Below are 14,782 nucleotides of genomic sequence, written 5' to 3'. Positions count from 1 at the left end.
ATCGATTCAACTTTAATCAATGAACTATATAAGAAAAGATCTAATGATTTAAACTGGCTATTCTAAAAACAAGGTTCTTTTGAACTAGGAATTTCTCATTTAAAAAAAAAAAAATAATAATTTGATATAAATGCCGAGGACGGGCCTCATACATCTTCCGAATACTTCCGTAATTTAACGAATCATATTCCGCAAATCGAGTCATGCGTGTCAGCGTACCTCTGTAACGCTTGGTAGATTACACGGCGGGAATACACAAAACAGGGAATCTGACGCTTTGAAAATAAACATGGGAAGACGAAGCCGGTCATCAGCGGAGGGAGTGACAAACAACCCCCCTAAAAGAACAAGACGGAGATATAACCTAAGGCGAACAGCGTATGTACTGTTACTTTGCATTTACTTGTATTGTCATGAAATTAAAAGTTGTTAAACCAGTAGCCTTTTTTTTACAATCCGGTGCTACTGTAAAATATTCCCATGCTAAATCATCCGTGTACTGAAGAAAAATAAACAATGGTATTTGTATGCACCAATCCGAGGAAACCTTGAACACCATATAAATAATAAACTGATAATTTATGTTCAAAGTATTCTTGTTTACTGAACCACAGGTTTGGTGATGTAGCTCATTAATTATGGACTGATTGCACAAATTTTTTAATCAGGCCTGTGAAGTAGGCCTAGATCGTGCAGGTACAGTAGGGTCAGTTTTTACTGTAATGTTTTTACTTTTATGCTGTCCATGCAGTGATGGAAGAAAGCTGTTGTCGAGCATAACTATGCTGTAAATGCTGGAGGTCATCTTTATGGAGCAAATTTTAATTTTGACTGGTACGGGTTTTAGCCATGCTTTTCCCGGATTTGTCAAGTTGCATTATAACAACATTGACAGGCATTGTTTTACAAGTCTGTGGCGCAGGCACTTGTAAGTTGATGGAATTTTTATAATCTGACTGTTAATGCATGGTAAGGACTTATACAGAACTATGCTAGATCCAGCTATCCTCAGTGTTGGGTAGTCTAGATGTAATGGGCACGGGTGTGGTTGATGTGAAGGGATTGCAAATGATTGCATGAGATCCATTTATATCATCTAGTGGTCTACATTGCAATTTTCTTTTGGTTATTACAGGAGTAGAATGAAGAGAGACAGGCTACTTGGTGGTGACCAAGATGGAAGGAGGACTGTTGTGTCAGATGAGGACTTCAGGGAGAAAAATGTTGCACTTGAAGAGGTGAAATTAGGTAATTATATAATTAATTAAGCATTGTTATTTGAAACTAGGTGTGAAATCAGTTTTTCGGTTGAACTTTTTACCCTAAAACATAGCTCTTACAATCTGAGGATACAAAGTAATGGAGATTATGTTCACTCATTGTGAGTACCATATGTTGAGATTTATTGTAATCAAACTTTGTTAAAAACAAAAAATTAAAAAATTGTTGATTGCCAAGTTTGACCAATCAGCTTATTTAGATTTGAGCATTAGAGTCTTAGACCACAGGACTGGTTGGTTCAAGTCATGTGTTTTTCTTGACAAATTGTATAAATGTAACAGACGGTCTTTATAGAGAAGATTGCAGTACCTCTTGAAAGAATCAACACAGTAATGCTGAAAAATCCAACAGACATTTACAAGAGTACTAGAGTAAGGCACATTTCAAACTAGGTTTGGAAATTAGATAAAATGTTTTTCTGCTATGAATATTTGTTTGTTTCTTTGTTTGCAGGATCAGCTTTGAGCATTGAGTCGGTGGACACCTTGAAAGAAAAAAATCAGAAGGACCATCATACTGATGAATTCGAGGAAGATTTCACAGTTGTCCGTCGCGGTCAAGCCTTTTCGCTTAAGATAAAATTTGATAGAAATGTGGACAAAGATCAGGATATCATTGCCATTAAATTTTCATATGGTATGAAAACATTTATTTATTTCAAAATTTTGAGACAGCCAGATTGGTTTTTTCAAAGAACATGATCTTCAGGTTTATTTAAGGGCTAGATAATGATATAATTGTACTATACTATAGGACTATAGCGTTATGAATTTTTAGAAATATTTTCCCGAATACTTTTCGAGATGAAACCTTAACCTGAGATTTTTTGGCCTTGATTTGATATTTGTTTTCTATTTAGGTGCAAGACCATTGGAAAGCAAGGGTACTCTGGTCCGCTTACGTGTTGACCTGGTTGATGGTGTGGAAACTTTGGAGGGATGGCTTATCAAGGTGGAGGACTTAAAAGACGACACACTGACTGTAAATATTACCGCCTCAGCTGATACAATGATAGGAAAGTACGAGCTTCTCTACGAGACAAAGTTAAAGAACAGTGATAAAGATTTTACGAAGCAAGATCTAGACACATACATATGTGTACTGTTTAATCCTTGGTGCAAAGGTATGGATTTTTGTGGATTACTTTTGTTGAACGTATTTTTTTTGCATAGTTGAATCAAAGTTACTATGATTCAAAGTATAATTGTAGAGTAATATACACTAAAATGCCTGCTCAAAAGTTCAGAGCAATATATCTTGTATTTATAAGTACTTGTAAGAAATTTTATGCTTTTTCAAGCAAAGTGTCAATTATAATTCAGAACTTATCAGTAAGGACTAGGTTCTTCTGTCATAATCTATATGCTGAGTTCAAACATTGTATGAAATTGTCTACTTTTAAATTTACAGAGGATATTGTATACATGGACAATGAAGCTGAGAGATTCGAGTATGTACTAAACGATACAGGCAGGATATGGATTGGTTCAGCCAGATCTCATTTTGGTAGACCGTGGAACTTTGGTCAGGTAAATTATCTCCATGGTTCAGTTAAAACTCTTGTTCCAAATAGCGATAGAATGAAGATTAATTTTAGGTATGAGGGTCTATGTATATGTTACAGGGAAATTTTGATTGGTGCATTGATCTTTGAAAATCCTGAGATCTGACAAAGATAATCAAAAAATGTTTTATAACCACAAGGTCCAGTGATAAATATGCCTGGTTTGTTGCTCAGCAATGAGTATCATACTGAAATAATTTGAAAATGTCTTTATTTATTTTTCAGTTTGAGAGTCCAGTGTTAGAGGTTGCTCTAGGCTTACTGGACAAGGGAGAGTTGGCAGACTCGGGGCGTGGCAGTGCTGTCTCTATTATCAGATGTCTGTCAGCCTTGGTATGATAATATTTAACTTGTATTCATTCTAATCTTTTAAAGGGACTCAACTGAGGTTTTTCGACATGACGGGACTGGAAATAATTTTTTGGGATTATTACTCCATCTGATGTAGACCTATACTAATAACCTATGTACAAAATGTCAGATCATTAGCTCGCTCTGTTTTTCCAGAATAATTATTAAAATAGTAAAAAATGACCCAAAATTGAAAAGCGTTTAAATGCTTTTCAGTCAAATCGAACTGAGAATAGCACAAACATATGATTTTCAATGTATTTCTTAATTATAATTTATTTATATTTCTGTTTTAAGTGCTCATGCTAATCTATGTGAAAAATTAAATTTTTTATGTTTTTAGGCTTATTAACCTCAGTGGAGTTCCTTTAAGGCCTATGTGGCATTAAATGGCTAAGGTAGTAACTTTAAAACAGGAACAAAACATGTCAAAGAACTATAACACATGTCTGTATTTCTTGTGCAATTTAAGTTAAGTGCACAATCTTTTGTATTCAGTTTGAGCGTGTGTATGAATCATCATTCCTTTAACCCCATCCTTGGTGATGACATAGTTGTAGATTGGCCACTTTGTAGGTTGTGGGTCATTTGCTGCCTGGACATACCATGTCAATGTTGTTAACCTGTTTTAATTTTATATGTTGATTCTGATATAGGAATCATTTTATGTTATTAGTTGTCATGTATTGCTATTTGAATGTTTGCAGACAAACAGCATGGATGATGAAGGGCTATTGGAAGGAAAGTGGGCGTCAGAATATCCCAAGGGAAGTGTTAAGCCTTGGGAATGGACAGGGAGTGTGGCTATCATTGAAAAATACCATGAAACTGGAAAACCTGTACAATATGGACAGTGCTGGGTGTTTTCTGGTGTTTTTACCACTTGTGAGTAAACTTGAGTCAAATTTCATGTCCTGAATTTATGTAAATACACATGTGTTTGTTGTTTTTGAAAGCATGAGGCATACATGTGAACTTTTTTCGATGATCAAGTGATAGATTTCTTCAAAAAGAGGGAGATTTTAGAATTTGCAATAAACAAAGAAAAAAGTTCTGACATCAAAAAGAGGGAGATTTCTTTAATTTGTGAAAATACCCCTTATTTTAATAAAAATCTTTTAAAATATAGCTGCAGAAAGTGGGAGTCGCTTGCTAGAAATTGGAGTGTTCACATGTATGATGAGGTAACTATAGAGAGAACACAGCAGTTTCAGCTTAAGGACTTTATTTGTCCTGTAATTTTTTTAGCAGAACATATAGTGACAGATATATATTTTTGTCCTCCCTGTATCTTCTTTTTATGTGAACTCTCCATTTTCTCTTTACTTCTTTATTTATTGACTGATGTTTTAGATATTTGTTGTGTGTTGATATTTTTCACAGAACTTTTGTGTGGAATTTCAGGTTGATTAGGTCAAGGTCATTGAGGCTAATTATAGACTTTCCTACTTTATGCCATAGTAACAGTTATGTGGGAACTAGGAGATATTTCATCTTGAAATATGAGTACATGCAGAAAAAATATGTCAAAGAATCTGTTACATATTATGTAATATTTAAATACTTAAGTACAAATGTATTTGATATTTCAGTGCTGCGATGTTTAGGCATTCCAACAAGATCGGTGACAACTTTTGACTCAGCTCACGACACAGATTGCAGTATGACAATTGACAAACATTACAATCCAGATGGTGAGCCTTTAGATGACCTAGATGATTCAACATGGTAAGTTTGTTTCAGGAGAAATTATTATATTATGAAATATTATTGACAAGGCATTTTTAGGCACTTAAAAATTTCACGGAGCATTAAAGAATATAAGATATTTTCAGTTTACAATTTTGAGCTTGACTTTTTAAAGATACAGTCCTCACTACCTTGGTGTGTAATCGGATATGTATTTGCATGACCCATTTAGGAAGTTACTTGAAACAACACATGCCTTTGATGTCATAATTGTAGAAAACTCCTGAGATACAGAACATAGATGTTTACATTATTATATCCCTTTCTGAACTTTGAAATTTTCTTTTTAAGGTTTCGTGTGTAAGATCTGCCTTTACAATCAATGAATGTTTTCAATTCTTCACTTATGTGTTTATACTTGCTGTACTTCCTAATAGTCAAAAGTTAGCAGTAACTGTTAATGCAATATTAAAAGCCCTTTACTATTACAGGAACTTCCACGTTTGGAATGAGTCGTATTTCCGTCGCCTAGATTTACCCGACGGTTATGACGGTTGGCAAGCTCACGATGCCACGCCTCAGGAGGCTAGTGAGGGTGTGATGAGATGTGGCCCCGCCCCAATGAAGGCCATTAAGGAAGGGCATGTTTACCTTAACTTCGATACTGCTTTCATCTTTTCAGAAGTGAATGGAGATAAATGTGAATGGGAGGTAAAAACTTATTCAATCAAAAGCTGCTATAATGTCAAAGTTTTTTTTTTATACCATTTAATTGCTGATTTTGGGTTGATGGAAATAAGTTGTTTTTTTCCACAGTAAATCCTGAAGGATGGATTTTTTCCAGTAAATTCTGAAGGATTGATGGAAAAATGTTGTTTTTTCCCCTGTAAATCCTGAAGGGTTGATGGAAATAAGTTTGTTTTTTTCCCCTGTTAATCTTGAAGGGTTAATGGAAATCAGTTGTTTTTCCGCTGTAAATCCTGATTAAAATATGAAGTATAAAATGATTTCCAGATGTAATGAATGATAGTAAAGGGCCATGTTCAATATTGTCTTGTTTATTGTCTAGGTACATTCTGATGGCAGTATGACTATATGTAGTATTGACAAATATTCCGTAGGACATAACATCAGTACAAAGGCTGTTGGTTCTGGCGATAGGCATGATCTCACCCTTGATTACAAATATGCTGATGGTGAGTATAATACTGTAACATTTTAAGGCACAAAACCCTGTCGGTGAAAAGCTAGCTCACCACCGAGAGTGGTTTATGCCCTTATAAATTGGATACTATCTTTTATGTGAATTCATCACCTTTAGTTTTCGTATATTGTAATGCTCATTATATGAAGTTCTACCAACGTCGTTACATTACTTTCCCCTTCGAGAAGTCTCGTCCCGAGACTCGGCCTGGGAAATCTGTGGATAGGGCAACTCCGGTCTGGCAGTTGTCTACATCCCCCACACTGGCCACCAAATGTAACGTTTTAAGGCACACAAACCCTGTTGGTGAAAAGCTAGCTCACCACCGAGAGTGGTTTATGCCCTTATATATTGGATACTATCTTTTATGTGAATTCAGCACCTTTAGTTTTCGCATATTGTAATGCTCATTATATGACGTTCTACAAACATCATTACAATACTATTGTAAAGTCATTCAATTAAACTATCCTGTCTGTATCATAAATTAAATTGGTAGATACTTTTGTAGGCACCTTAAATGACTAAAATGCAAAATTTGAAATTCAGTTGTATATTTTTTTAAGCTTAGATACTTATGACCTTGTACATAAATGAATGAATGAATTTATCTTGCAGCAAGTATTGTATATCTAAATTATATATATCTGATCATATTGTTTCCAGTGTATGTAGGTCTTAGTAAAGGCCATCATTGAATATTGTTATATAGATGTATCATCGAAATTTTACATTTGCTTCAATGTTGATTCACAATTTCATTAGTTTAATAAGTTTCATATTGGTATATTGATAAAAAATACTTGGTATCTAATTGGTGTAGTGTAAAAATTAATGTACAAGTTCTAATGCTTAAAACATTACTTTTTGGATTGTACATACACTAGTATTAATTTATTGATATAAACAGGCTCACCGGAAGAAAGAAAAGTTTTAGAGTTTGTGAACAAGTTTAGTACAGAGAGAAAGAAGAACGTATACAAGAAAGAGCAGAAAAGAGAGGTATTCTTCACTAATATATCACTGAACTTTCTATTTTTTGGTAGTGTATGCACACACACAAAAATAATTGTATATTATTGCATTACAAGAGTTGAGGTTATCTCCCTTTGACTTTTCTTAGTCAAGGGAGAGTGGTTCAATTTGCCAATTTTTACAAATTTAATTTGCAATCCAAATAAATGAATTGAAGATGTATGCATTACAGTAGTTCTCTTTGTAAGTTCTAATACTCTATACACTATATTTTTACTGTACTCAAACCTGTCAGTAAACAAAAATTTGCCAATGAATAAAAATCTCTGTTAAGGAAAAAGTGTCGTCATGACCTATGTCATGTTATTGACTGCTAACAAGATTTAACAACATTAACATGGGTAAAAGTTTTCAGGTATTTGCCTGAATTTCAGATTTTTGATTCATCTAAAAGCTCTTTTTTTCTATTAAAAGCAATAAAAAAGTGCTAAATTAAGTGTTTTCAGGCTTTTTTGACCTTTTTAAAATGGACCGAAACTATTAGACTCTAATTAAATATTGTAAACTTGCATTGGTGTTGAGGTGTATTACTTTTTATTTTGAACTTGCATCTTTCATACCTTGTGATAAATTTTGATGTGATACCATAATATTTTTGTAACTTTCTATTTTGAAGCTTGAATTTGAGCTCATTCTACCAGAGACTGAGATCGGGCACGATCTAAATGTTGGAGTGAAGGTGAAAAACATCAGTTCGGAAGACAGGAAGGTCAAGGTCCGTCTTACATGCGCATCAACCTTCTATACTGGCGTGACGGGAAAGAAAGTGAAGGGAGAAATGACAGAGGTTGCTATCGAGGGCGGAGCAGGTGGGTTAATTTGTAGTTTGATATGTTATGATGTGTTTAATGCAACTGATGTTGAATCACTTTCCCCTTACCAATGTGGATTCAATTCTTAACATTGTTGAGGAATCCTTTAAAGATATACTATGCTCAAATTTGATATTAGAAAATATTAATAATTGCTACACAGTCTTTTTTGTAAGTATGAAATAAACATGATTTGTCTTTACACAAAGTAGATATATAATGTTTTAAATTCTAAACACTATAGGTGATCACAATAAAAGTATATAGTGTCATTTAAAAAAACTGGCATTTTTTTTTTTAAGAAAAGACCAACTTTACTTGACCTGTATTACGGAACGCAGCTTCACATACATAGTTTATTCATTCTTTTATTCAAGTTAGACATATACAGTATAATTTCATAGATTTCAATTAATTTCTGTGATTAAAATATTTTACTCAAGGATGAGCATGGTATATCTTTAATACAATCATATTTACAATATTTTGCTGTGTGAATGAATTTGATTTATTTTCTTGTCGTTGAATTGGACAAGAATTGCAAGATTGATTGATTATAAAACACATACAATATGATCATAGAAATGCTTTTTTTTTTCAGAGAAGGACGTTATGCTATCTATTTCACAAGAGGAATATGTTGAAGCAATGAACCCTGAGGCCAACTTTAAATTGACTGCTGTGTGTAGGGTAGTCGAGACCGACCATATGTTTGCTACCAGTGAACCTTTCTCCTTGAAGAAACCAAGTCTTGCTATCGATGTATGTTTTAGTATTCTAGATTACAGGTTGTTTGGGGGAAGATTGTTTTACACATATTGAATTTATGTGATGCTTGTTTTATTGAGAATTCTTTTGTAAGAATATAACAGTATATAATGCTAGTTTTTTTTTCTCTCCATATGTCGATGGAACTTGAAACTTAAAAACAAGCAGTTAAACATGTCCAGGAGCTGAAAAATATACTTCAATGTTAAACTTGACTCAAATAAATCATAAATGTAAATTTGATCCTCCTAGCAATTTAAAGTCCAAGCCTTTGAAACAGTGTATGTTTGTACTGCATTCATTTAAGTCAGATTGCTATAAAGGAGGCATTATTTTTATTAAAAATAGGCAGTAAATGTCTTAGACCAAGATATTTGACAAGCTTAATTTCCTTTAATTTTGTAAATATCCTTCCTTTTGAATGCTCCCATCAATTATGTATGAGATAACTATAAAATTGACCATATTTTTTTTGCAGGCTCCAGAAAAGATCTGCTCATCTGTTGATACTGTTGCTTCAATACGCTTCAAAAACACATCAGGCCTTAAACTTCATAACTGTGTATTCAATGTGGAAGGATCCTACCTTACTAAGGCCAGGCCATATAATTACAGGTAAATCTCTTTTTATTTGTATGTTTTTGACTTGGGACTTACTGTCCTTGAAATGTGATTTCTAATCGCAATGAATAAAGTCTGAAGAATTCATGTCAGGAACATACCATACTAGATTAGAGAAAGTTGGTGGTCCTGAATCAGTGTAATCTAGTGCCTAACATTATACAACATACACCATAAGGTTCCATTTGTCAAATGGAAAGAAAAGTCACCTTTGAAATTTAAGAAAATTTCCACAATGTTAACCATAACAGAAAAATAATTTTTCAAGTTCTGTTGTACCAACATGTTTAGTTATTAATTTTAACTTGTTTTTAGCTCACCTGAGCATATGCTCAGGGTGAGCTATTAGGATCACTCTTCTTCCGTCGTCCGTTGTCCGTTCACACTTTTAAAACGACATCTCCTCTGAAACCATAAGGCAGATCATAATGAAACTTCACAGGTATGTTCCTTGTGTGAAGCCTTAACAAAGTTGTTCAAAGAATTCCATTCCATGCAGAACTCTGGTTGCCATGGCAACCAAAAGAAAAAACTTTAAATATCTTCTTCTAAAAAACCCAAAGAGCTAGAGCTTAGATATTTGGCATGAAACATCTTCTATTGAGTGTCTACCAAGTTTGTTCAAATAAAAGCCCTGGGGTCAAAATTGGCCCCGCTCCAGGGGTCATTGATTTTCCCTATATGCATATAGTAAAAACTTAAAAAATTTTCTTTTAAAGAATGCAAAGAGCTAGAGCTAAGATATTTAGCATGAAACATGTTCTAATAGATGTCTACCAAGTTCGTTCAAATAAGAGCCCTGGGGTCAAAATTGGCCCCGCCCCGGGGGTCATTCATTTTCCTTATATGTTTATAACAAAAACTTAAAGAATTTTTTTGGAAAAAAAAAAAAAAAAAAAAATGCTAGAGATTATATACTAAGCATGAAACATCTTCTAGTGAGTGTCTTCCAAGTTTGTTCAAATAAAAGCCCTGGGGTCAAAATTGGCCCCGCCCCGGGGGTCATTCATTTTCCTTATATGTGTATGACAAAAACTTACAAAATCTTCTTTGAAAAAACTCAAATAGCTAGAGTTTAGATATTAAGCACGAAGCATCTTCTAGTGAGTGTCTACAAAGTTTGTTCAAATAAAAGCCCTGGGGTCAAAATTGGCCCTGTCCCAGGGGACATTGATTTTCCTTATATGTGTATAGCAAAAACTTAAAAATCTTCTTTGAAAAAACCTGAATAGCTAGAGTTCAGATATTAAGCATGAAACATTGTCTAGTAAGTGTCTACAAAGATTGTTCAAATAAAAGCCCTGGGGTCAAAACTGGCCCTGCCCCAGGTGTGTCATTGTTTTTAACTATATGTGTAAAGAAAAAAACTTGAAAAAATCTTCTTTTAAAAAACCCAACAAGCTAGACCTTAGATGTTTAGCATGAAACATCTTCTAATGGGTGTCAACCAAGTTTGTTCAAATAAAAGCCCTGGGTTTTAAACTGGCCCCGCTCTGGGGGCTTATATACAGGTGAGCGACTTAAGGGCCATCATGTCCCTCTTGTTTTTCGTAACACTTCCCTTTTACATATTAACCAACTGTTTAAAATTATTAACCAACTGTTTAAATAGTTTGATGAAAATATTTTGAAGGAAAGTGGTCCATCCCGATGACGAGATCTCGATAGACGTTGTAATGCATCCAAGGCGACTTGGAGAACGAACACTCCTTGCCACATTTTCCTCGGATGAGCTGACAGAAGTGGAAGGGGAGATAACCGTGTATGTTGTCTCAAAGTCGGAATGGGAGGAAAAAGAAAAAAATGGTATGATAATTGTCCTACTAATGGCTTGATATTTACAAAACTCTAGTCAGCCGTTATAATGCCAGGCCAGTCGTTCCTGCCTCTGCAATCTCACCATAGCTGAGACTGTTGTCTGCTTAATTTTAGTATTTTCATGATCAGCAACTTATTTTTAGCTCACCTGTCACAAAGTTGCAGGGTGAGCTTTTGTGATCGCTTTTCGTCCGTCGTCCGTCCGTAAACTTTTACTTTAAATGACATCTCCTCATAAACCACTAAGCCAATTTCATCCAAACTTCACAGGAATGTTCCTTTGGTGGTCACCTTTAAAAATTGTTCAAAGAATTTAATTCCATGCAGAACTCTGGTTGCCATGGCAACTGAAAGAAAAAACTTTAAATATCTTCTCTTAAAAAACCCTAAGAGCTAGAGCTTAGATATTTGGCATGAAACATCTTCTAGTGAGTGTCTACCAAGTTTGTTCAAATAAAAGCCCTGGGGTCAAAATTGGCCCCGCCCCAGGGGGTCATTGATTTTCCCTATATGCATATAGTAAAAACTTAAAAAATCTTCTTTTAAAAAACCCTAAGAGCTAGAGCTTAGATATTTGGCATGAAACATCTTCTAGTAAGTGTCTACCAAGTTTGTTCAAATAAAAGCCCTGGGGTCAAAATTGGCCCCGCCCCAGGGGGTCATTGATTTTCCCTATATGCATATAGTAAAAACTTAAAAAATCTTCTTTTAAAGAACCCAAAGAGCTAGAGCTAAGATATTTAGCATGAAACATCTTCTAATGAGTGTCTACCAAGTTTGTTCAAATAAAAGCCCCGGGGTCAAAATTGGCCCCGCCCCAGGGGGTCATTGATTTTCCCTTTATGCATATAGTAAAAACTTAAAAAATCTTCTTTTAAAGAACTCAAAGAGCTAGAGCTAAGATATTTAGCATGAAACATGTTCTAATGGGTGTCTACCAAGTTTGTTCAAATAAAAGCCCTGGGGTCAAAATTGGCCCGCCCCGGGGGTCATTGATTTTCCTTACATGTGTATAGCAAAAACCTAAAAAAATCTTCTTTGAAATAACCCAAAGAGCTAGAGTTTAGATATTAAGCAAGAAACATCTTCTAGTGAGTGTCTACAAAGTTTGTTCAAATAAAAGCCCCGGGGTCAAAATTGGCCCCGCCCAGGGGGTCATTGATTTTCCTTATATGTGTATAGCAAAAACTTAAAACAGCTGTTCAAATAAAAGCCCCGGGGTCAAAATTGGCCCCGCCCAGGGGGTCATTGATTTTCCTTATATGTGTATAGCAAAAACTTAAAACTCTTCTATGAAAAAACCCAAATAGCTAGAGTTTAGATATTAAGCATGAAACATCTTTTAGTAAGTGTCTACAAAGTTTGTCCAAATAAAAGCCCTGGGGTCAAAACTGGCCCTGCCCCAGGGGTGTCATTGCTTTTAACTATATGTGTATAGTAAAAACTTAAAAAATCTTCTTTGAAAAAACCCAATGCTTAGCATGAAACATCATCTTATGGGTGTCTACCAAGTTTGTTCAAATAAAAGCCCTTAGGTTAAAATTAGCCTTGCCGTGGGGGTGGGGGGGGGGGAGGCCTATATACAGGGTGAGCGACCTCAGGGCCATCATGGCCCTCTTGTTTGAATTTTCAAAATGATTTTGGGCTCTCTGAAGGGGAATATGTAGTGTGATAAATCAGGAAAGAAGGGAAGATCTGACATCCGCATATGCAACATATTAACACTTTTAATTAAATTTTGAACTTAACATTGCATGTTAACATACAAAGTTTATAACAGCTCTTTTCTAAATTGACAGCTTTTTGTGTTTCAGTCCATTAAATCTAAGTAATAACAGGGTGTCCGTTTGACCCTTGAAATGACACTTTGACCCTTCAAATTTCAAAAAGACCTGATTTGACCCTCAGGATTTTAACTGGAGGGTCACATTTTGTTAAAATAATGGAGATTTAGCCTTGTATCTGGTCAAAAGGCCCCTTTAGGATTTCATGGCTAGTGAACACCCTGTAATAAGTATTGGCAGATCTAAATTACCTTGTTGCCAAGTCATACTATCACTAATATTTCTGGTGACAAATGTGAAAAGTGGAATTTTAGGGGAAAATTAACCTGTTTTTGGCAAGGTGGAACAGCTTGCATTCAGCTGTAAAATGTTTTTAAAAATATCACTGTTTATGCAAACTATTAGTGGAAAGTATCAAAGACAAGCATGCTACTTTCTATCCGCAAATACAGATATTGCAGGTTAAGCACTGTTGATAAATGCTGTGTTTGTTTTTTTTGAATGGCTAGAATTTACTGTATCGTTGATCATTTATAGGTTTAATGCAAAACTGTTGAAACTAATGTGTGAAAAAAAAGGTTGATAAATGGTTTCCCAGAGGGCCTTCACATAATACTTGCCAGACAATAAAATTTTTTTAAAAGATGGTTAAAAGAAAAGTTTTTGTTTTTCCTCATTTAGGAGCTGGAGATGAAGGTGAAATAAATATGGACACTACAGATGCAGGTGGGGCAAATTCAGGCGCAGGAGATGAGGGCGGAGCAAATACAGGTGCTGGAGAAGGTGGAGCCAATTCAAGTGCAGGCGATGAAGGCGGAGCAAATTCAGGTGCTGGAGAACAAGGTGAAACAACCTCAAGTAATTAGGATTCATTTAAAAGGTGGAGTCTGTGGAAACAAAGGATGTGGCTTAAGAAAAGGATTGATGTGCATAGATTAGAAGATGACTGGATTGCAGATATTGCACAACATGATTTTTGATATAGATGATTTAATCATTAGAGGCACTCTGCAAACAGGTTTTGATTTCTAGACTCTGTATACATGATTTCGTAATAAGTGTGAAAACAGCTCAAGAAGACTAAAACCGGTGGAAGAAATATTTGTAAATGTATTTTTAGAATGTATATTATTTTTTGTCATTAACTAGAAAGGAAAATTCTAAATGCCATAAAGTTTCACTTGGTTGACAATCTTAAAAGTAAGTTGTGAATTTTATATTTGTACGTCACTAAAAACACACTGGCAGTGAGCTGGAAATGAATTCTTTTGTGCATTAAATGTTTTATTTTGGCATATCACATGGTTTATTTAAACCAAACATGAGTGTGACTCTTCCATGATGTAATTTTGATCTTGTTTTACACTGAAATTTAAATGTATGTTTATGTCCATCTGTTAATGACTTTAGAAGACTTATACATTATTTTTGAAGCTAATTCAGGTTACAAATAATTGCCAAATCTAAAGCTTTATTTTTATAATGAAACGTTACTGTGTGAATTGTTGCCAGATTGTTTTGTTCTTCCATGTTAAAGTCTTTTTTGTGTAAGGAAATCAAAATATAAAATAGGGTGCAACCTTCGCAGAGCAACCACCTTTAGGAGACATAGGTTTTGGTTGTTGCATTGTAGGGCTTTTTTTCCCTTCTATAACAGGGGCCCGATATAAGAGGCCCCTTCACAATTCAAAATTGCACTTTTGTTTTCACAAAGCGGCAGAAAAAAAAATCACAATTTCAAGAGATTTCACAAAATATTGGGACTTTGTCTTCGAAATACATTGTTTACCTTCCGGTAAAACTTGATTTATGCCAATTGCAATAGCACAGAAATAGTTTTAATCAAGTTAAATGG

The 14,782-nt window shown here is 34.7% G+C and overlaps 1 protein-coding gene across 1 annotated transcript; it reads left to right on the top strand.

Moving 5' to 3' along the window:
* Positions 1-217: 217 nt before the first annotated feature.
* LOC132742792 (hemocyte protein-glutamine gamma-glutamyltransferase-like) lies at positions 218-13,893 on the top strand. Its single transcript, XM_060731268.1, has 16 exons — positions 218-378; positions 1,136-1,248; positions 1,735-1,917; positions 2,141-2,404; positions 2,692-2,810; positions 3,071-3,178; positions 3,904-4,081; positions 4,789-4,924; positions 5,377-5,596; positions 5,955-6,081; positions 7,000-7,091; positions 7,741-7,933; positions 8,538-8,698; positions 9,183-9,319; positions 10,959-11,131; positions 13,609-13,893. Exons 1-16 carry the CDS (start codon positions 290-292, stop codon positions 13,791-13,793), a joined length of 2,478 nt encoding a protein of 825 aa, XP_060587251.1. The 5' UTR covers positions 218-289; the 3' UTR covers positions 13,794-13,893.
* Positions 13,894-14,782: the final 889 nt, after the last annotated feature.

This window comes from Ruditapes philippinarum, unplaced genomic scaffold (assembly GCF_026571515.1).
Source record: "Ruditapes philippinarum isolate M1 unplaced genomic scaffold, ASM2657151v2 ctg57_1_1_1_1, whole genome shotgun sequence".
In the NCBI taxonomy this organism is placed as follows: domain Eukaryota; kingdom Metazoa; phylum Mollusca; class Bivalvia; order Venerida; family Veneridae; genus Ruditapes; species Ruditapes philippinarum.
This window is presented reverse-complemented; position numbering and strand designations above follow the sequence as displayed.